At 47.4% G+C, this 22807-nt stretch overlaps 1 protein-coding gene and 1 long non-coding RNA gene across 3 annotated transcripts; one reads left to right on the top strand and one right to left on the bottom strand.

Moving 5' to 3' along the window:
- Window positions 1-16: 16 nt before the first annotated feature.
- On the bottom strand, window positions 17-10952 carry LOC109251070 (paired immunoglobin like type 2 receptor beta). The gene is made up of 4 exons (XM_053894067.1): window positions 10712-10952; window positions 10002-10391; window positions 3751-3912; window positions 17-92 (listed from the first exon to the last, which is right to left on the bottom strand). Exons 1-4 carry the CDS (start codon window positions 10764-10766, stop codon window positions 88-90), a joined length of 612 nt encoding a protein of 203 aa, XP_053750042.1. The 5' UTR covers window positions 10767-10952; the 3' UTR covers window positions 17-87.
- A 6219-nt stretch (window positions 10953-17171) lies between these two features.
- LOC128774738 (uncharacterized) lies at window positions 17172-19155 on the top strand. 2 transcript variants are annotated; one of them, XR_008419182.1, is made up of 4 exons: window positions 17172-17367; window positions 17734-17851; window positions 18462-18567; window positions 18690-19155. It is a non-coding gene; the product is annotated as an uncharacterized LOC128774738 (long non-coding RNA). The 2 variants fall into 2 exon arrangements; XR_008419181.1 differs by having other exon boundaries at window positions 18462-19155.
- The last annotated feature ends 3652 nt before the right edge of the window (window positions 19156-22807 follow it).

Raw genomic sequence — 22807 nt, 5'->3', positions numbered from 1 at the left:
TCTCCTGCGGACTCTCCTTGGGAGGGGTGCAGGGAGGAGCTGGAGAGGGTGAAGGAGGCATAGAGGATGCTGCTGTCATCCTGCACTTCATCCTGGGGGAGAAAGAAGGAAAAGGCGGTAGACAGTGGAAGGGGAGTGGCAGCTGTTTCCCCTCCCTCCCTCCCCCTGCCGAACCTCAGGGCTGGAATGGGTGTCTATGCTGCAGCCAGTTCCTCTCCATCCTCTGCCACTGAAACCTCTGCTGTCCCCCTGCCACCATCTCCCCTCCTGTCCTTCTGAGTCTGTCTACAGCGTTTCCCAAGGATCAGCCCCTGGTTCACAGACATCCCCTCCACCACCCAACACTATCCTGGGAGGTCCCATCATCGACAGGGACAGCCCTCTGAACACATGGGACTCCTATGTCCCCCCAACTCTAGTGACCTCCACTCCACTCAGCCATACCCTGGACTCATTTTTGTCCCTGGGATTGAGAACTCTGAAATATTAAGTGCCAGCATCATTTTTATGCTACAACTTTCTTTCCTTCCAGCTCTCTTTTATCATCAGCCTGTTTGGTATATCTGTGTTTTGACCCCCTGAAATCTTGTCCCTTAATAATCCACTTTCTTTTGGGCTGTCCAAGCTCCCTGCTCATCCTCTACTCTCTACTCCTGCCCTTTCACTAGCTCCTTGACCGCCTGTGTTCCTCTGTCCTTATGCCACACTTAGCTGACACAGCTCTAATTCTGGATGTGGCTGATGGCAGAGAATGCTATTAGCTTACCTAATATCCACTCATTTCTTCTTATTCAGCTACAGAACCTTGATTTTATTTGGGGTGGCAGTGTGCTGCCCTACTGACAGATGTGGGACATAGTACATCCTAGCCAGTAAGATTCAAGGGGAAGTTGTGGGTAGGGTTTTCAGGAAGACTCTTTAAAATGAGGACAGACAGCTGTGGCATAGTCTTTTTTTTTTTTTCCTTTCTTCCTTCCTCCTGTTTCCTGTCTGGATTCAGAAATAATGGCTGGACTCTGAGCAGCCATCTTGGATCATGAGGCAACCTTCAGGATAAAAGCCAGTAGCCATAACAGTGAGCAGGAAGATAGAAGCCTGACTGCCTAAGGACAGTGTCCTCTGCTATCTGCTTCCTCATCCTTTTATATGAGGGAAAACAATAAACTCAGTCTTATTTAAGCCCTGTTACTTTTGGTCTCTAGTGCCAGCAGGCGAACATAACTCCTAATGAACAAGTCCCAGAAGGTTCTAACCTGCATGAGGAAAAACATGAGGCGATGCCTTTACAGAGTTTATGGCTTCTCATCTGAGTTGAATCCTTAAATACTGTCTTCTGTATCCTCAGTGACTATGTCGTGTTTTTCTTCATCTCCAACCCTCATCTCACTCTAGAGACAACCACTGTGATTTTTCCTCTGCAGAATTAAAAACAATTTGTATATATTTGAGTTTACCAATATTTTTATTCATGGCTCTTAGGTTTTATGTTATATTTAGGGAGATCATCTCTACTCCATGGTTATAAAATAGTCTCACGTGCTTTATTCTGATGCTAGGGTTCTTCCCCTCCCCCCCATGCTGTCCACCCCCCATTTAACTCTTTGATTGATCTCCATGGAATTTATTTTGGTGCAAATTATGAGATAACATTTTCTCAGACGGCTGCTCAATTGTTCCCTCACCATGTATTGAATTACTCATCTTTCCCCATTGATTAGAAATGCCAATTTTTAACCTACTAAATTCCTGAATATATTTTGACCTATTTTGTCCTGCCTATATTTGGGCTTTTCTCTTTTAATACATTGGTTTATCTGTGTATGAATATGACAGCATCGAATCATTTTAATTATTGCAGCTTAATAATTACAAGTGCTAGTGCTCACATAGTCCTTATTCTGTGCCAGGATCTGTTCTCAGTGAATTACATTTAATTGTCGTGACAACCTCCAGGGTGAGTACTATTATTATTCTCATTTTACCGATGAGTAAGTTGAGGCACAGAGTAATACAACCATTGCACTAGAGTTTCCCCAGCCAGGATTTGAGGGCAGGCAGTCTAGATTCTATGCTGCTCACCTCTGTGCTTTAATATCTGATAGGGCTAATCTCCTCTCACTGAAATCTTTCTCTAGAGGAATTTCAAATCAGTATTGGAGGGTGTTGGGGTGTAAATAATTAATGCCTCTAGCCCTGTCCTCTTTTTTTAATTAAAAGTTTTTTTATTTTAGGGGTGGGAGGGGCAGAGGGAGAGAGAGAGAGAAAGAGAGAGAGAGAAAGAGAGAGAGAGAGAGAGGGAGAGAATCTTAAGCAGCCTCCATGCTCAGTGCAGAACCCAACACAGGGCTTGAACCCACAACCCCGAGACCATGACCTAAGCTGAAACCAAGAGTGGGACGATCAGCTGACTGAGCCACCCAGGTACCCCTAGCCCTGTCCTTTTAGGTGGAAATGCATACACTCAAATTTCTGATGAACATCTCTGCTCAGATGCCACACAGGTATGTCTAACATGTCTCAAGCTAAAGAAGCATTGTTCTCCCCACAACATGGTCTTTGAACTCCTGTGTTCTCTAATTTGCTTGTCGGTTTCACCCAAGTTCTTCCCACTCCCTTGCCCCTACACCAGCCTGATCACCAAGTCTTACCAGTTTTCTCTCTTGAACTCTTCCAGGGTCTGGCTCTATCCCTCCACCTACACTGTTACTGCCTTAGATTGGCCTGGCCCACCTCTGGCACCTCTACCCCATACTTATGTATCTGCATGGCGAACTGTTTCATGTTGCCTCTGGGAGCAGAAGCTCTTGGGTGTGATTTACGAGGTTCTCTTCCCATCTCCAGCCTCCTCCACAGCACGGAGCTGCTTAGAGTTCCCCCACTGCTTTCCTGTACCTGCGTGGACAGTGATGTCTTCACCACCCTCACCACTTGCCTGGCTAATTCTCTTATACTCTTTGAGACTTTTTGTAGTGTCACTTCCTATGGGAAGCTCTCTGTGATTCCCCTCCAATGTCCTAGACTACCACAGTTCTTTCCAAATGAGGTAGTCACCCCCTTTCCTCTCCCTCTTCCACTGAGTTCCTTGAAAGCAGGACCTACCCTTTATTTACATTTGTGTCTCCAATTGTAAGCCAGACCCTGGGGGTGACTGGGTGGCTCAGTTGGTTAAGCATCTGACTTTGGCTCAGGTTATGATCTCATGGTTTGTGAGTTCAAGCCCTGCATTGGGCTCTGTGCTGACAGCTTGGAGCCTGGAGCCTGCTTTGGATTCTGTGTCTCCCTTTCTCTCTGCCCCTTCCCCACTTGTGCTGTTTCTCTCTCAAAATGAAATGAGTATTAAAAAAAAATTATAAGCCAGACCCTGGAAGATAGGTCTTCAACCAATGCTTGCTGAGCTGAACCAACTTCCTTTCCCTTCTGCTCTCTTCTTACTCTTCCCAAGGCTGACCCTCCCCTCCCCATGAACCAAAAGGTGAGAATTGATGGGAAATGATTAAGTTAAGAGACAAAAACTATAAAATGATCAGATTTGTGGGGAGGGATTGGTCTGGAGCAGTGGTTCTCAAACTGGATCACACACGGACACCACTTGATAAGACCTTGAGAAATGCAGATTCCCAAACCCAGACCTAGATACCTGCAGGGATCTGCATTTTCTAACCTGCACCTGCGGTCATTCTGAGGCGGGTGGGTTCTGAGAATCACTCCAGTTGGGAAGGTTGGTGGGGAGCATGGCCCAGAAAAACTTACCTTTGCTTCTCTTCCACCAGAGGTAGACAACCAGTCCCAAAATTGCAGTTTTGAATACAGCAATGGGCAGTGCCACCTTGACCATGGTTTCCATATTCATGTCCCTTGTGGTGGTGGTGACAGTGGTGGTAGGGCCCTTGGTGATTGTGGTCATCTGGGCAGCTGAGAAGACACGAGAATTTAGCAGATTCCCCCTCAGAGGCCTGGAGGTATCTGGATGAAACTTAAATCTTGTTCCCTAGTGTGGGGAATATTGGGGGTGGGGAGCAACTCTCTGAAGCTCTCACACAGGATGGGGGTGATGAATCCACATCACTCAGTTTAAATCCTGACTCTACCTCTGATCAGTGCTGTGACCTCAGAACCTCATTTCATCCCTGACAAACAGGGATCACTAAATCCACAGGAACAAAAAATACTTTTTATTGTAAAATATACATAACAAGACTTACCATTTTAGCCATATGTAAGTGTACAGTTAAGTGGCATTAAATTTCTTCATGTTCTTGTACAACTATCACTGCTATCCTTCTCCAGAGGTTTTTAATTTTCCCAAAATGAAACTCTGTGTATCCGTTAGACACTCCTTACCCCCTGGCCCCACCACTGGCATCCACTGTTCTGTAGATGCTGCTTTTAGACAACAGGCTTGATAAATGGAAACTGATCAAGGCAAAATGACCACATGGACTCCCTGGCTGAATCCAGACAGACCCATCAGGTGACCTCAAAATATCCATAGGCCCTAACTGACCAATGGGCTACATACAACCAGGCACAATGACCCAAAAAAGGGAAAATTCCACATATCATCACACCTCCTCACCTTCCCCGCTTTTAAAACAGCTCCTACCCGTTGCCTTGCTGCAGACAACTTTTCTTCTTCTATCCTGCCTGCTGCTCCCTTTCACTGTAGTCAATAAAACTTCTGTCACCTTTGTTCTGCCTTGGGTGAATCCTTTCACCTGCCTGGGCCACATACTTCCACCGATCATCCCCCCACATTTGGGAGCCCCCATCTGATCGAAGAGACACCATGTTTTAGTCTGTCTATGATTTTGACTGCTCTAGGGACCGACCTCTTACAAGTGAAATCAAACAGTATTTGTCCTTTTTCAGGATTGTTCTAATCAATGAGAAAACATCTGTAAAGCACCTCTAATTTATATTGGAATGTATTAACATTTTTTAAATGTTTTATTTCTTTTTGAGGGAGAGAGAGAGAGACAGAGTACAAGCAGGGGAGGGTCAGAGAGAGGGAAAAACAGAATCCAAAGAAGGCTCCAGGCTCTGAGCTGTCAGCACAGAGCCCGACACGGGGCTCAAACTCACGAGCCATGAAATCATGACCTGTGCCAAAGTCAGACACTTAACCAACTGAGCCACCCAGGCGCTCCTGGAATGTATTTTTAAGGCTAAATTAATATGTAAGACTTACAAACAGATTGTACCTTCTTTTAATGGACCATTAAAAAATTGATCAAATCCAAAGGAAAAAAATCCCATTTGAATAAAATCTTCAGGTTAGTGTGGACCAAATTCACTATTCACTCTTATTAGAAATGAAGAGTAAAAGGGTAAAATACCATTCCTCAGTTGAGAATTTAAAATTTTTAAAATTTCTTAATCAGGGGCTCCTGGGTGGCTCAGTTGGTTAAGCGTCCGACTTCAGCTCAGGTCATGATCTCACGGTTCGTGGGTTCGAGCCCGGCATTGGGCTTTGTGCTGACAGCTCAGAGCCTGGAGCCTGCTTCGGATTCTGTGTCTCCCTCTCCCTCTGTCCCTCCCCCGCTCATTCTCTCTCTCTCTCTCAAAAATAAACATTAGAAAAATTAAAAATTACTTAATCAAAGAAACATACAGAAGATAACATAATTACTTAATCAAAGAAACTGCCATGCTAGATAATATAAAAACAATATTAATGCATATAAACGCTAAAGCTACACTCAAAGTTAAATTTATAGCACTAAATACTTCCGTTATTTTAAATATGGAGACATTTTTTAAATGAATGAAATAGTTCCCAAAGAAAAAATACCAAAAACAGAGAGAAGTTGGCTTTCTCTGAGAAGGAAACAGAGGAAGAATGTAATGAGAAGCTATGTAGGAGTAAATTTATGGGAAACAGGACGGCATTAGGTGTAATAAATGTGGGCAGTGGTTATTTAGGGAAAAAACAAACAGGCAAACATGAAATTTTTCCAAACCTAACAACAAAAAAGTGTTGAAACTATGAGTTAGTGTATGCTCCACTATAGACTGATAAATCTAAAAACCTCTCGGAAGTGGATGATTTTAAATTTTTTTTTTCAACGTTTTTTATTTATTTTTGGGACAGAGAGAGACAGAGCATGAACGGGGGAGGGGCAGAGAGAGAGGGAGACAGAATCGGAAACAGGCTCCAGGCTCCGAGCCATCAGCCCAGAGCCTGACACGGGGCTCGAACTCACGGACCGCGAGATCGTGACCTGGCTGAAGTCGGACGCTTAACCGACTGCGCCACCCAGGCGCCCCAGTGGATGATTTTATAAAACAAACAAAACATTTAAAAAATATGTTTAAGATGGGGGGGTGCCTGGGTGGCTTAGTTGGTTAAGCGTCTGACTTTGGCTCAGGTCATGATCTTGCGGTTTGTGAGTGTGAGCCCCATGTCGGGCTCTGTGCTGACAGCTCAGAGCCTGGAGCTGCTTCGGATCCTATATCTCCCACTCTGTCTGCCCTCCCCTGCTCATGCTCTGTCTCTCAAAAATAAATAAATAAAATAAATAAATAAATGTTAAAAAGATATGTTTAAGAAACAGCATAAAAACTTTAACTCAAGACTAGTCAGAGATGAAATTAAGAACACTATTAATTCCCTTTTATAAAGATTCTAAGCTCAGGAAGTTTTATGGGTAAACTCTTGGAAAAAGTCAAGGAACAGATAATTCCTAAACAGAAGGTTTCAGAACACAGAGAAATGGAAAACTTTGAAACTCTTTTTTAAAATTTTTTAAATTAAAAAAAAATTTTTAAGTTTATTTATTTTGAGACAGACAAAGACAGAGTGAGTGGGGGAGGGGCAGAGGGAGAGGAAGAGAGAGAGAAAATCCCATGGAGGCTCCACACTGTCAGCACAGAGCCTGATGTGGGGCTTGAACTCAGGAAACCATGAGATCATGACTTGAGCCGAAACCAAGAGTCAGATGCTTACCCCATTGAGCCACCCTGGCCCCCCCAAATTTTTTTATTTGAGAGACAGAGAGAGAGAGAGAGAGAGAAAGAGAAAGAGAGAGAGAGAGAGAGAGACAGACAGACAGAGAGAGAGAGAGAGAGAGAGAAACTCTTAAGCAGGTTCCACACTCAGCATGAAGCCTGATATGGGGCTCAACGCAGGGCTAGATCCCAAGACCCTGGGATCATGACCTAAGTCCAAATCAAAATTTGGAAGCTCAACCAGCTGAGCCACCCTGGTGCCCCAAATTTTGCAATCCTATGTCACTTTGCAAATCTAAATCTTGTAATATGAGAATGCTGAGGTTATTCTCAATAATTTTTAAAAATGCAGATTAAAATAAGAAGCCATTGGGGGTGTTGTTTACTTGCTTGTTTTTACTGATCCAAGTAGAGGGACCCACCCAGTATTGGCACTACAGGAAAATGGATAGGTTGGCATTGCATTTGGGAATATCTATCAAAATGCAAAATGCCCAGGCATGCCTTTGACCCAGTAATTTCAGTGCTAGGAATTTATCCTGTGGAAATACTGGACAAGTCGTCAAAGGCCTGTGTTTAAGGGTGTTCTTTGCAGCTTTGTGTTGTGTCAACAACCTAAATGTCTTTTTTTTTTTAAACTTTATTTATTTTTGAGAGAGAGAGAGAGAGAGAGAGAGAGAGAGAGAGAAAGGTGTGAGTGGGGGAGGGGCAGAGAGTGAGGGAGAGGAAGAGAATCCCAAACAGGCTCCACACTGTCGGAACACAGCCTGACACAGGGCTCAAACCCACGAACCGTGAGATCATGGCCTGATCCGAAGTTGGACCCTCACGTGGCTGAGCCACCCAGGCACCCCCAACCTAAAGTCTTTAAATAGGAAACTGAATAAGTACATTATGATACATTACCGCAAGGGGACGCCCTGCAGCCTTTTTTAAAAAGGCATAACTGGGTGCACTGGGGGACTCAGTCACTTAAGCCTCACACTCTTAATTTCAGCTCAGGTCAGTGTGTCATGGTCGGTCCTGAGATCAAGCGCCATGTCGGACTCCATGCTGAGTGTGGAACTTGCTCAGGGTTCTTTTTCTCCTTCTCTCTGCCCCTTCCCCGCTCACACTCTTTATCTCAAAATAAATAAATAAACATTAAAAACACATTTCTTTTTATTACTTTCCTATATTTTTTAATATGAGCATGAATATCCAATTAATTGTATTAACTGAAAAATTAATTTATTGGGGTGCCTGGGTGGCTCAGTCGGTTAACCTTCCGACTTTGGTTCAGGTCATGATCTCACGGTTCATGAGTTCGAGCCCCATATGGGGCTCTGTGCTGACAGCTCACAGCCTGCAACCTGCTTCAGGTTCTGTGTTTCCCTCTCTCTCTGCCCCTCCCCTGCTTACGCTCTCTCTCTCTCTCAAAATGAAATAAACATTAAAAAAAATGTTTTTTAAAGAAAAATTAATTTATTGATGAAAAACTCATAGTAAATGTGACTGAAGTGAGAAATGAGGAAAGTTGGAGGATCAGGGAAGGAGGAAGAGGGGTCTGGGGAGAGCGAAAACCTCTCAAAAAAGGCCATTTAAGGGAATATGGAGGAGGTGCCAGAAATAGAAATCCAACGCTGTCTTGCTAAATTCAGGTTGTGAGCCACTTTCTATTTGCTCTGAAACCAGCATGGTGGCCAGATGGGACAGTGGTTTACCAAGGGTGGGGGCACGGAGAGTGTCCTTCCACCTAGGAGTAGTGATACGTTGTTAGAATTGTCAGTGCAAGTGATTATAAAGAGCAGACCTGGGGTTTTTAGTTTTTAAGGAATATTTCTACAGATAATATCTACAGACAGTGCATCCCCTAGTGCCTACTCCTGGGAAGGGCTCCCTCCCCAACTGCTCTGGAGACCGACAAACCTAGGTTCAAGTTCCCAAGGCCTGCTGGGTAACATGGGAAGATCTGCTGCTGTAACACATCCCGTTCCTGGGTTAAAATAGGTGAAGACAGCAATAGGATCCGGTCAGCTGTGAAGCTGAGCAGCTACTAGGTTAAGAGTGGAGGCTCTGGGGTTAAATGGGGTTCAAGTCCTGCCTGCGCCATGCGTGTGGCTTTGGGCAGGCGTTTAGGCTCTTTGAGCCTCAGTTTCCCTATCTGTAACAGGAAGATAAGAGCAGTGCCTACTGTTACTGTGGGGTCGCGGGGAAGGTTGTTAACCAGGGTGACGTACACCTAGTTGTTCAACCTGACACAGTGCATGGTAAGCGGCAGCCGCCATATTTCTGCTGTCGATGGCATGTCTCAAAGGCCAGGATGGAGGAGCAAGATCGGAGTGGACAGTGGGGACGGTGCAGGCAGAGGTGGGGACCAGGGGTGGGGGGGGGGCAAGGAGGGTAAAGAGGATGGAGGCAGGGGAAGAGGGGGGTGGGAAAGGAGAGGAGGGAAGGGGCTGGGGCAGGGAGCATCGTGGGCCAGGTTCCGAGGAGCAGAGCAGGAGAAGGACGCGGCGAGGTGGGGGGGGGGGACTGGGAAAAAAGGTAATGGGGTGTGGCCAGGGGACAGGGGTCTTGGGTCATGATTGGGTACCTGCTATGTGTGCTGGGTTGAGCCCGCGACTGTGGGGAGACACAAGACTGGGGGCTGGCAGGGGCTACTCACAGGGACACAGGACAAAGGGAAGGCAGACCACGCCCTGAAGAAGTCAAGTCCACCTGGACAGCGTGGGGTGAGGGGAGGGAGGCAAGACTGGAGGCCCAGCTTGAAGCAAGAAGGGAGGATTCCTGGGCAGCCTGGAAGGTGCTGAGGCTGGGGGAGCGGGGTGGGGACTGGCTCCGGAGGGGGCAGTGAGGGGGATGGGCAAGGAAGCCCAGGCAGCCCAGGTTTGGGGAGATCCAGGAGAAAGAGTAAAGTTGGCAGAGGCCTGGGGAGGGGAGAGGGGTGGGGAGAGGAGTTTGAGAGAAGGGGTAAGCAGGAAGATTGGGGCCTGGGCCGGGCCTGGGCCATGCCTGGGGGATGAGGGCACCATGCAGGGTGGGTGTGGTGGCTGCCGGGCAGCTGGACTCACCGTTGGTAATGGTGAGTTTGGTCCCTGGGATGGACTGCCACACCTTTTTGCCATCTCTTAGCGTTTCCACTTGGACCCGGCAAAAGTACCTATTCTCATCTTCTTTCCGCAGGTTCCGTATACACAGGGTGCCGGAGTTCTGACCCTCTCTCAAGTCCAGGGAGATCCGGTTCTTGAAATCCTTATGGACAAAACGCTGGGTACTGTTGTAGATGACCTCTCCAGAGAAGTCTGTCCGTCTGACGGCTATACTCAGTCTGGGATCCTTGGCTAACTCCCAGCAGTAGAAGTAGGAGAAAGAGATGCAGGTGGAATCACCCTCGGGGGCTGAGAGAGACGCTGGTTGGTCGATCCCAAAGTCAGTGTTTGGACTGCATTCTTTTGAGCTGCCTGGAGGAGAGAGAGGAGACTTTGAGCCACTGGGAGAGATGAGGACGATAACCCCAGACCTTCTGGCACCCTCACTCACAGAGCACACCAAGTGTGGCAGATGGCAGGACTGGCCCTCTGGCCTGGGTGTCCCCCTTGCCGGGCTTGGGGTAGGGAGGAGGGTGAAGGGTTGGGGAGGACCTGGCACCATGGGACCAGCCCGCTGGAGCTGGGAGGCCTGGCCGGCTACCCCAGCAGACCCCTTCTCCAGCTGCCCAGCCACAGCCCTTCCTGGGGACTCCTGGCCCTCGGGGCAGAGCCAGGGTGTCCTGGACACTCACCAGCCTGCAGAGATGCCGGCAGCAGCAGCAGGGACAGCAGCAGGGACGGACCCATTGCCTCACTCTCCTCCCAGGAGAGGAGAAGCCAAGCAGCTCTGTCAAGGCCAGAGGGCAGGCCCTACAGAGGTGCCTCCTCGGGGAGTCCAGAGGAACGTGGAAAGCGTGGATCAGGTTCCTTCGGAAGAGCAAGGGAGGGTGAGCTTCCCCAAACTCGCGGGCCCCTGGAGTACCCAGCACTTCCTTTATCAATCTGGTTTCTTCTTTTTCTACATTGCAAAAGCGCCTCCCTTGTGGTCAGTGCACAGAGAGCCGTGAGAAAGGCCCCCAACTTCTTTCTTCACATGGAGGGCCATAGTTCATGGCCTTTCTTCACATGGCCATGGTTCATGGTTCTTTCTTCACATGGCCACCCCACACCTTGGCCATCTGTGGCCTCGCCTCTTCCATTTCAGCTCCTGGCCACCTCTCCTCAGGAGTCAGTCTCTGTCTCTCCAGCTCTCCTTCTCACTGGCTCTCGGCATCTCCTGGCCTCTTTCTGTCGTCCAGGTGAAAGGCTGCAGCAGGACCAGTTTGGCTCTTCCAGCCAGAGGACAGGCAACCATGAGTCTCTGCCCAGCTAACGCCTCCCCAGAGGAAGGAGGAGGGACCCACTGGTGATCAGATGGCCTCCACCCCAGCACCAGGCACCAAGGACACCCAACTTGCACCTGGCCGCTCTCCCTCCCAGCAGGGGCTCCCCTGCCCAGAACCCAGGCCTATCAGGCTCCTTCCCTCCCCTGGTCAGCTCCTTTTGTGCAGTCTCACACCATCCTTGGGGTTAAGAGGTGAGGGTGGGCCTTCTTGAGCCCATGCCTCGACCCACAGGAGGCAAGACTGGATCAGCAGGCCCCTCTGTCCTCCACTCCACAGATGAGGAGACCAAGGGCTCAGAGAAGCCCTGCCTCAGGTCATGTGACCCTTGAGGCAGGTCCAGGACTCAAACTCCAGTCTCGCTGAGTCCACAGAGCCTTCTGCTCCTTCTGGATGCTCCCACCAAGTTGCACCACACAACCTTGGGCCTTGGCTCCCTTCTGGGGGGTAAGCCCCAGGAGGCTGTATTTTTATAATGCTCCTTAGGTCATTCCCTCCACAGCTGTGAGAGCCCTGGCTAATTGGGAGCCTTCCTTGAGCAGGGGGGAAATAAGGCCCAGAGCAGTAATGAGTCACCCTCCGGACGGTCCCTGGACCGTCTCCAATCGAGGGCACTGCCAGCCTGTGACTGCTGGTGGGTGGGGATGAGATACTGGGGCTGAGACCATTGGTGACTCTCTGTGCTGGTTTTAGGAGGCTCAGCTCCCTCCCTCCCCAGAATGAGGTTGGCATTGGCTTACTCAGTAGATGGTGGGGATTGGAGAACATGATTTCATCACAGGAAGTGGCCCCATCTTCTGGAGGCCGAAGCAAGAAGACCAGCTTCCTTTCTCAGTTGCTTCCTGAGTCCTAATTTTCCTCCACGCTTCTCCCAGGGCCTTCCAGGCAGCCCCTGCCCTGTCCCTGTGTCTGCATTTCTTGCACTTCCTCCTAGGCCCCAGGAGACAGGTTCTGCATTTTCATGGAATCCCCTTCTCTGAGCCAGGCCCTAAACATCCATTGCCTCATTTTCAGCCCTACAACATTGGGTGGTGGATTTGTTGTTTTTCTATTTTCACCATCAGGAAACTGAGGCACCATCAGGAAGCAGCCTTAATGTCATGGAATCCACTGGGCTGTGAAAGATGTTTAGGTGAATGGTGACAGCTGGAAAGGTGGACAGAAGAGAGGACAAAGGACCGACTGCCTTTTGGCAGTTCCTCTAGAGGGTGGCCTGCCCTGTCTGAGGGGTGACACCTGAATTTTATTCCCACCTTACCTCCCTGGCCCTGGAACCTGGCTGGACAGTCTCTTCTTTGCCAGGTCACCCAAGGAGGGGGCTGGACCCCACTAGGGGGTGCCCCAGCCCCTTCTGTTGGGCAGCATGGCATGTTTACTCAACAGGCTCTGGGTCACTTTGGCAGAGTACCTGTCGCCCAGGTGCCTCAGGCCCTGCCTCTCCCATATACGATCTCCCTAGATGCAAGCTGCACATTCCATGCCATGTTCAAGCCCCTGGCCCCAGTGGGATCCCTATGACACTTGAAATTAGGAGACACGATTTCTGCTCACATATGGTGTGTGGTCTTTGTGTTTGTTCATCCTCCCTGTCCTGGTAGCATCCTCCCTGTCCTGGATGGGCAGAGCCTAAATGCAGCTTTTTAGCCCAGGGGGTGGCTGTGGGGGAGGGGTCAGGAGTGTGATCAGAAGCAGGGACAGAGTGAGGACTATGAGCTGTGGATCACAATTTGAGAATAGGGCCTTAGATCTTCCTCCAAGTTCTACTAAGTTTCTGTTCTCCCTTCTTCATTGGCCACATCTGTCACTGTTCCAGTCCCTTCCCCGTCCATGGCACCTCACCCTGCTCCTCTTTTCCCCCCAAGATCAGGAGTAAGGCAAAGAGGTCTGCTCTCACTGCCCCCATTCATTGTGATGGACGTTCTAGCTCATGCAATAAGGAAAGACAAATAGGTAAAATTGTTCTGTGTTTTCTGAGAATCTGTATTTATGTATTTGGCATTCATTCATCACATGGCAATTGTATTAACTTTTTTTTTTTTTTTAATTGTCTGCATTCTTGATGCTCTGGCACTTGTGGCCTTGCTGACTGGGGAGAGATGGCCCCTCCCAAGGCTAGCCTATTCTTAGAACTTGCAAAGGGCTTTCCTAGGAGCATGTCTCTCATATGCAAACTAATCCATGGGGCCCATACTCTAAACCACTTCCTTTATCTAACTTTCACACACCAGGCCAGTATTTCTTCTGCCCTGAGTCAACCCTGTGCTGGATTCCAGGCAACTAGCGATAGCAGTTGTAGCCCAAAGCCCACCAATCCTAAGGTGTTTCCCCTTCTTTGCCATGTCTTGCCTGGCGAAAACACGATAAAGTCTGTGGTCTATGCTTTCCGCTTGTTCTTGCCTCTACCTCCTCTAGTGTTTCCCCAGGTGGCCCTCTAATGACATGGCGTTTTCCCTTCTCTTAGGAAATAAAAATTACAGAAAATTTCCTTCAACGGCATTAGCTCTGTGTCATCACTCAGTCACCTCTACAATTAAAATCTTGCATGTACAACAATCAATACAAAATGCATCCAGATTGAAAAGGAAGAAGTAAGAACTGTCCTTATTTATAGATGACTTGACTGGTTATGTAGAAAATCCAGTGGAATCTACAAAAGAGCTAATAGAGGGGCGCCTGGGTGGCTCAGTCGGTTAAGCATCCGACTTCAGCTCAGGTCGTGATCTCACAGTCCGTGAGTTCGAGCCCCGTGTCGGGCTCTGTGCTGACAGCTCAGAGCCTGGAGCCTGCTTTGGATTCTGTGTCTTCTTCTCTTTCTGCCCCTCCCCTGCTCATGCTCTGTCTCTCTCTGTCTCAAAAATAAATAAAAACATTTAAAAAAAAATTCAAAAGAGCTAATAGAGTTACAAGTGATTTAAGCAAGTTTGCAGGATACAAGAGCAATATACAGAAATATTATTGTGTTTTATATGCTAATAACAAAGAATTGGAAATTGAAAAAAAAATTTTATAATAACATCACCAGTATGAAATACTTAGGAGTAAATATGGCAAGATCTGTACATTGATAACCACAAAATTTGCTGAGAGAAATTGAAGAAGACTAATAAATTCTTCTATGAGAGGACTCAATACTATTAAGATGTCAAGTTTCCCCAAATTAATCTGTAGCTTTAACACAATCTTAACCAAAATCCCAGTAGGCTTTTTTTGCCGAAACTAACAAGTCAACTCTGAAATTCCTAAAGTGGGGCGACTGGGTGGCTCAGTCAGTTAAGCGTCTGACTCTTGATCTTGGCTTAGGTCATGCTCGCAGGCTTCATGGAATCAAGCCCTGCGCTGGGCTCTGCACTGACAGTGTGGAGCCTACTTAGGATTCTCTCTCTCCCTCCCTTTCTCTGCCTCTCCCTTGCTTGTGCGCGCGCTCTCTCTCTCTCTTTTTCTCTCCCTCAATGAATAAATAGGCGTGCCTGGGTGGCTCAGTTGGTTAAGCATCCGACTTTTGGTTTCAGCTCAGGTCATGATCTCAGGGTTCACGAGTTCAAGTCCCACACAGGGCTCTGCACTGACGGTGCAGAGCCTGCTTGGGATTCTCTCTCTGCCCGCCGCCCCCCCCCCATCTCTCTCTCTCTCTCTCTCTCAAAATAAATTTTAAAAATAAAACAAACAAACAAACATTAAAAAAAATTTCCCAAAGCAGTTCAAGGACCGAGGTCAATCAAAACAACTTTGAAAATGAAAACAAAGTGGAGGATTTCTGCTATTCGACATCAGGACTTATTATAAAGCAATTGTAATCGAGATGGACAACTAGATAAATGGAAAGAACAGAATACAGAAATAGACGTAGACATATATGGTCAATTAATTCCCCACAAAGGTGCAAAGGTAATTCAGTGGAAATGTGATAGTTTAAAAAAATTTTTTAAAAAATGTTTATTCATTTTTGAGAGACAGAGAGAGACCCAGCATGAGTGGGGAAGGGGCAGAGAGAGGGAGACACAGAATCCAAGGCAGGCTCTAGTCTCTGAGCCATCAGCACAGAGCCCGACACGGGGCACGAACTCACGAACTGCAAGGTCATGACCTGAGCCGAAACAGTCACTCAACTGACTGAGCCACCCAGGCACCCCATGAAATGATAGTCTTTTAAACAAATGTACTAGAACTACTAGACCTCCATATGCAAAAACAAACCAAACACAACAAAACAAAACAGAAAAAAACCCACAAAAGCCCACAACAACACACAAAACACCATACCTTGATCCATTATACAAAAATTAACTGAAAACGAATGATAGGTTTAAATTTAAGACCTACGGGGTGCCTGGGTGGCACATTCCGTTAAGCATCAGACTGTTAATATTGGCTCAGGTCATGATCTCACAGTTCGTGAGATTGAGCCCCATGTTGGGCTCTGCACTGACAGCATGGAGCCTGCTTGGGATTCTTTCTCTCCCCCTCTCTCTCTGCTCCACCCCTGCTCATGCATGCACGCTCTCTCTCAAAATAAATAAATGAACTAAAAAATATAAGGCCTAAAATTATATAACTCTAGAAAAAACACAGGAGTAGATGTGACCTTGGGCTAGGCAAAGATTGCTTAGATTCAACACCAAAAGCATGATCCATAAAAGAATATACTAATAAATTGCAGTTTATCAAAACTAAAAATTCTGTTCTTCAAGAGATACTATCAAGAAAATGACAAATAAAAGCTATGGACTGGGACAAAATATTTTCAAATCACATAACTGACAGAAACCTTCAATTTGATGAAACAAAATCTCAATTAAAAAACTTTTTTTTTAAGGTTTGTTCATTTCTCAGAGACAGAGAGACAGAGCATGAGCAGGGGAGGGGCAGAGAGAGAGGGAGACACAGAATTTGAAACAGGCTCCAGGGTCTGAGCTGTCAGCACAGAGCCCAATGCGGGGCTCGAACTCACAGACTGCAAGATCATGACCTGAGCCGAGGTCGGACGCTTAACTGACTGAGCCACTCAGATGCCCCCCAAATCTCGATTTTAAAGGTGAGCTGAAGACTGGATTAGATGGATTCTTCATTGAAGGAGATATACAGGTAGCAGCACATGAAGAGATGTGTGACATCATTAGTCATTAGGGAAATGGAATGAAAACCACAATGGTATACCATCACATATCCGCAAAATGGCCAAAATTGAAAGACCAACCATACTAGCGGTTGGCAAGGATGTGGAGCAGCTGGAACTCTCATACTACTGATGGGAATTTAAAACAGTACAACTATTTTGGCCATTCTTTAAAATGCTAACCATACGCCTACTGTATATCCTAGCCATACCCCTCATAGGTATCACAGTGTTGACCAGTTGCATCGGCCTCACCTAGGAACTTGTGGAAATGCTAATTCTCAGGCCCCACTCTACCTGCTGAAGTTTGAGAACTGCTGCCGTGGGGCAAGGACACTGACTTTGAGGACTCCCCCTGTGTGTTACTTTTACTTTTCATAGCAATCCTGTGAGACAGAGGAATTGTATTCTACCCGACAGAGGACGAAACTACAGCTCAGAGGGGTCACCTCACTCTAGTTCCCTCCACTGGGCAGGTCTGGAGTAGTTTGGACCACTCTCAGGTTTGTGCACCTTGTAAGCTTGGTGCTTCCCAAGTTATTGCCTCCTTTCCTCCCACAGCCCTTCCTAGCGCTTCAGTCATCAGGCCACTTGTCAAGGTCTGGGCAAACAAAGGCAAGGGGATGTGAGCGTGAGGTGAGGCAGGAAAATGACAATAGTTCTCTGAAGGAGAACAGGGCACAGTCTCTACCCTTCCCCATGAACTGCCTGGTGCCACTGCTGACAACAGCACTGTGTTTATTTACTTCCTCCTGTTTTCTATCCAGAGGACGGGGGCCCAGAGAGGGTTTCTTCTGCCCTGGTTGGGGGCAGGCATGCAGTGAGCCCTCCAGGAATTAGGACCCAGCTGGGAAGGGAAGACTCACCCGTGTGAAGCAAGGAGAGGGAGGCCACAAAGTCAACGCTGAAACAGGTGGGGATGACATCTCCCACTTACTGGGTGCTGGGTGTTTTGCTTATTTGCTGTGTTCTTGATGCTTTGACAGGTGGAGCCTCACTGACCAGGGAGAGACTGCCCCTCTCAGTGCTGGCCAGTTCCTAGAGATGGCAAAGACTTGCCCAGGAGCACACCTTTCATATGCAAACCAACCAGTCCAGAGCCCAGTCCAGAGCCCGTACTCCAAACCACCTCTTCCATCTGGCTCTTCTGCCCCAGGAGGGCAATATTCCTCTACCCCATTCTCCCCAGGGCAGCCCCTAATCTGCAGAATCCGCTGAAATTATTCCCACTGGCCAATCATAAACCAGCTTAACCTGCTTTGCCTTGTCTTTTCCACAGACACTAGATAAAGGCTCCTGTCCATGTTTTCCCTTCACTTCCTTTGCTTCCTGACCGAACTTGGTGTCTCCCAATGCAGCCCTGCATGAGATTCCATGCCTCTGGGATCTAGGGATCAGTGAGTATAAATTCTTACCTCATGACAGTAATTTCTGTTTCTTTGTGCCTTACCATATCTGATTCAAACAAATCCAAATAAAATTATATATACATATATGTGTGTGTGTGTGTGTGTGTGTGTGTATATATATATATATATATATATTAAATGTTTATTTATTTTTGAAAGAGGGAGAGAGAGGGCCAGCAGGGGAGGGGCAGAGAGAGAGGGAGACAAAGAATCTGAAGCAGGCTCCCGGCTCTGAGCTGTCAGCACAGAGCCGGAAGCAGGGCTCGAACTCAGGAACCGCGAGATCATGATCCGAGCTGAAGTTGGCAGCTTAACCATCTGAGCCACCCAGACGCCCCTAAAATTACATTTTAAAGTAGGAGTTAACTCTCCCCGTAGGCAGGGTCTGTTATGGTCCTCATTTTACAAGAGGAAACTGAGGTCCTGAGTAAGGTTGTGAACATCACTTAAGGTCACATTGCCACTGAATACCTGCTGTGGTGTTGGGTCTGTGCCTCTGCTCCCCCCGCTTCCCCATGCAGTGACAACCATCAACAGTCCTCCGGGCCACATCAGCACCCAAGGGTTCCCTTTTCTGTGTTGTCTTCCTGCTACACAGGGAGATGCTTGAGGACTGACCGGGGCATGGAGCTTTGGGTCCTTGGCACCTGGCATAGTGCACGGGGCAGTCAGTGCCGACTGGTGTGAATGGAAAGAACACAGAGGTGGGTGTCAGGTGATGACGATCCATGTAGCTTTCCAGTCGGTGTGCAGTGTTTTCTGTCTTACCTCATTCTGTCCTCCCTCAGACCCTCTAAGGGAGGTAGCTGTTATCCCCACTTTACAGATGAGAAGACTGAGGCTCGGGGAAGGGAAGGCATTTGCCCAGCAGTCTGACCCAGGGGCTGCCTTCTGTGGAGTCTGCCACTGTCACATTCACAAGTTTCATTTGTCATGTGACCGAGACTTCCTCACCTGTCAGCTTCCTCCTCATGGCCGCTGGCTGCATTCCAGCTCCTGATCAATGTGACAAATGCCAACAGAGCCTCTCAGAGGTGACAGCAGAGGGCTGAGGACTGGGAGGCACCGGCTGACTCCTGACCTTGCTGTGCTCCCAGCTTGAGGGAGGAGGAAGGATACTCTCAGAGGTGACCCTTGTCGCCCTTCCCCTCTGTGTCACAAACAGCTCTCCAGAAGCCCCGATTCATAGCATTTGCCAGTTTCCATGGTGCAAGAACTCCCACAGTATAGAGTTAGCTACCTCTGTGTGGGCCAAATGTTTGCATCCCCACTGGACCCCCCAAATTCACATGTTGAAGCCCTAAGCACCAGTAGGGCTGTATTCAGAGGTGGGGCCCCTAAGGAAATAACCAAGGTTAATGAGTCATGGGGGTGGAGGTCTGATCCTATAGGACTAGTGTCCTTACAGAAAGTGACGTCAGAGTGCTGCTGTCTCTGTCTCCACACGCACATGCTGAGGGAAGGCCTTGTGAACACATAGCAAGATGGCGCCGCCTACAAGCTACAGGCGGTGACCTCAGGACACAACCTACCCTGCCAAACCTTGATCTTGGACTTCCCGCACTCCAGAACTGAGAGAAATTCCTGCTATTTAAGTCACCCGGTCTGTGGCATTTCATCATGGCAGCCCGAGCAGACTAATACGACTCCCGATGTGAAGTCACTGAATTTGAGCCAAGAAGAAATGCACAGCGGCAGGTGCTTCTACGTTATTCCCACCATGCAGATGCAACAGCATAAATAACGTCAAGAGCACAGATAATAGTAATACGTGGTAAACTATGTAGGCAGAGACGAGCTTTCTTCCTTTTTAATATAATTTATTGTAAGGTTATATTTTTCTTTTTTTTTAGGTTTATGTACGTATGTATTTATTTATTTACAGTGCTGGGGGGGAGGGGCAGAGAGAGAGGGAGAGAGAGAGAATCTCATTAGGCTCCACACAGTTAGCAGTGTGGAACCCCATACGGGGCTCAGACTCATGAATTTTGAGATCATGACCTGAGCGGAAACCATGAGTTGGAGGCGTAACTAACTGAGCTACTCAGGTGCCCCAGGTTATATTTTTTTCTTGATTAAAAATTAAGAAAACATTTTTAAATGTTTATTTTTGAGAGAGAGAGAGAGAGAGCACGAGTGGAAGAGGGGCAGAGAGAGAGAGAGGGGGACACAGAATCCGAAGCAGGCTCCAGGCTCTGAGCTGTTGGCACAGAGCCTGACTCAGGGCTCAAACTCATGAACCGTGAGATCATGACCTGGGCCAAAGTTGGCGGCTTAAGTGACTGAGCCACCCAGGCGCCCCTTGATTAAAAATGTTTTATTGTGTTAATGCATACTTAACAAAAACTTACCATTTTAGCCATTTTTAAGTATACAGTTCAGTGGCATTAGGTACATTTATATTGTTGTACACATATTTAATATTTAATAGTGGCTGTGTTGAGAAAGGGCTCACAACATTCCCCCAAATTAACAATCAGCTCCGGTACGTTTCCCTCTGTGGGATCCCCTTTATCCATGGTCATCAGGTGGCTTAGCAAATTCAGAAGAAAAAGCCAGGAAATGCTTCTGTTGATGTGCATTTCACAGAATTCAAATTTAAGGTGAATTATGATGGACACATAGTCCTCCTCTTTTTTTTCCTTCCTTTATTTGAAATATGTTTTTAGTGGCCTGAGCTGAGCACATTCTTACAAGGCCTGAACTGGCCAACGGATCTCAGCTGAGGCGACACTTTGGTTCATGTCGGCCTCAAACTTCATGTCATTCACTGCGTGTCACTGGCCCCTGGTACTGATGTGTTTTTGGTTTGAAAGAGCAGACGTTTATTCCCTCACAACTCTGGAGGCCAGAAGTCCAAAGTCAAGGTGTGGACGGATTGTGCCCCCTCTGAAGGCTCTAGGGAAGGATCCTTCCCGCCTCTCCCCGTTTCTGGAGCTCAAAGCGGGCTTCGGGGTCCTGGGCCCGTTGAGGCACCACGCAGTCTCTCCCTCCCATGTCTGCCTTCCAGCGTGACGACTGGCTTCCCTATATTCCCTGTTCAGATGCAGAGTGGCTGCCGGCCCTGGTGGCCCTGGTCTTTCACTGGAGCATAATTACTGTGATAAAGTGGTTACCAGTGCATCTTGGACAACACAAGCTGAGATGAGGGTGAGACCCAGGAGACCCGAGAGGGGGAGTTTGCATCTGAGAAGAGTGAGTGTGGGTGGTGACCCCCATAAGGACCCCAGGTGGAAGAGGCTTCTTCAGACTCCAGGGGTGATAGCTGCAGTCTGGGTTTCCAGGCACACAGCCTGCCACTGGCCTTTGTTAACCTGTGGTCTCTGTAGAAACATAATTATCCAGGGCCAGCAAGAGGCAATGTTTCTCCACACAAACTGGTGGATTTTGTTTCCAAAGGCGGAGAAGGGGGAGCATCTCGCTACTTGCTGGATAAGATGCTGTCTGATTCATGACTTGCTTCATAAAGCCAATTTTGGGCGGGGAAGACACCAAAATCAGGCGGTGTTACTTAGAGTTAGGCTTCCTGTAGCAAAGCCGGGCACAAGCCCTCCTGTAGGACCGAGGGGCCCGTCCCCCAACCCCCCCGCCCTCCGAGCACTGGTCACTCCCTGCTCTTCCCGGAGTGATGGATTGACATGGGAGCAGGGGCAGGATCCTGATCTGGGGAGGGAGGAGAGTGAGGTCACGTGGGTGCGTCTCCAGTCCTGGGGGGCATCAAGGGGGCACCCCACAGGGCTGTGGCCAGGTTCACTGTGGGCTGGCTTCCTTACTTTTGGATGGTGGGTTTGCTTCTATCACTTGTGAGACCCCGGCCAGAGCACAACCAGAGCACTGTTCCTCATGTCCAAATATTTAAGTTATCATAATCTGCCAAATAATTGTCTCTCTGCCCTGAGAAGTATACCTTCATAATACAAAACTGAGAAATGTGTTTTTATACAGATGAAAGTTAGCAAAACAAAGACAACTGAATTGATCGTTATTACAGGAGCCTGCATGTTCTATTTTGGCTTGGTGATATTTGCAGAACTTTTAAAGACACGTGGAATTCTGTATTATATATATTTGTATTGTATATTTATTGAAATTTATTTTGTATATTGAAATTTATTTTTTCTTTCAGTAAAATCGCTAAATACGTTATAATCAATATTTCCAGATAATTTATTTTCTATCAGCAGCAATGCCAAATTAGACAACATATCTTTGTCTACGAACAGAAATGTCATTGGGAAAGTCTATTAGATGACTAAACCAAGAAACACCCTTTTTAATTTTTTAATTGAAATATAACTGATGTATAGCATTGTATTAGCTTCAGGTATACAACATAAAGATTTGATATTTGTATTATTGAAATGATCACCGCAATAGGTCTAGTTGACACCCATCACCAACATAGCTACAAAATTTTGTTTCTTGTCATAAGAAGTTTTAAGAGCTACTCTTAGCAGCGTTCATATATACAATACAGCATTATTTTTTTTATTTTTTATTTTTTATTTTTTTTTTAATTTTTTTTTTCAACGTTTTTAATTTTATTTTTGGGACAGAGAGAGACAGAGCATGAATGGGGGAGGGGCAGAGAGAGAGGGAGACACAGAATCGGAAACAGGCTCCAGGCTCCGAGCCATCAGCCCAGAGCCCGACGCGGGGCTCAAACTCACGGACCGCGAGATCGTGACCTGGCTGAAGTCGGACGCTTAACCGACTGCGCCACCCAGGCGCCCCACAATACAGCATTATTAACTGTAGTCACCATGCTGTACATTATATCCCAGGACTTACTTATTTTCTAGCTGGAAGTTTGTGCCTTTTGACCCCCTTCATCCATTTTGCCCCCCTGCCCACCTCTGGCAACCACCACTCTGTTGTCCCTACCTAGGAGTTTCTTTGTTTATTTCAGATTCCATATATAAGGAAGATCATTTGGCATTTACC

This window comes from Panthera pardus, unplaced genomic scaffold, assembly GCF_024362965.1.
Source record: "Panthera pardus isolate Hobbes unplaced genomic scaffold, ASM2436296v1 HiC_scaffold_4, whole genome shotgun sequence".
NCBI classification, from domain to species: Eukaryota; Metazoa; Chordata; class Mammalia; order Carnivora; family Felidae; genus Panthera; species Panthera pardus.
Note: the sequence above shows the minus strand (reverse complement) of the source record. Positions and strands in the feature narration are given on the sequence as shown.

Bases quoted from the DNA above. Each gene is read 5' to 3' on its own strand.
- LOC109251070 (XM_053894067.1), bottom strand. From the start codon at position 10,766: ATGGGTCCGTCCCTGCTGCTGTCCCTGCTGCTGCTGCCGGCATCTCTG. The intron at 10,392-10,711 runs GTGAGTGTCCAG...TCTCTCCTCCAG, and splicing joins GCCGGCATCTCTGCAGGCTG to GCAGCTCAAAAGAATGCAGT. The intron at 3,913-10,001 runs GTGAGTCCAGCT...GTGTCTTCTCAG, and splicing joins CAAACTCACCATTACCAACG to CTGCCCAGATGACCACAATC.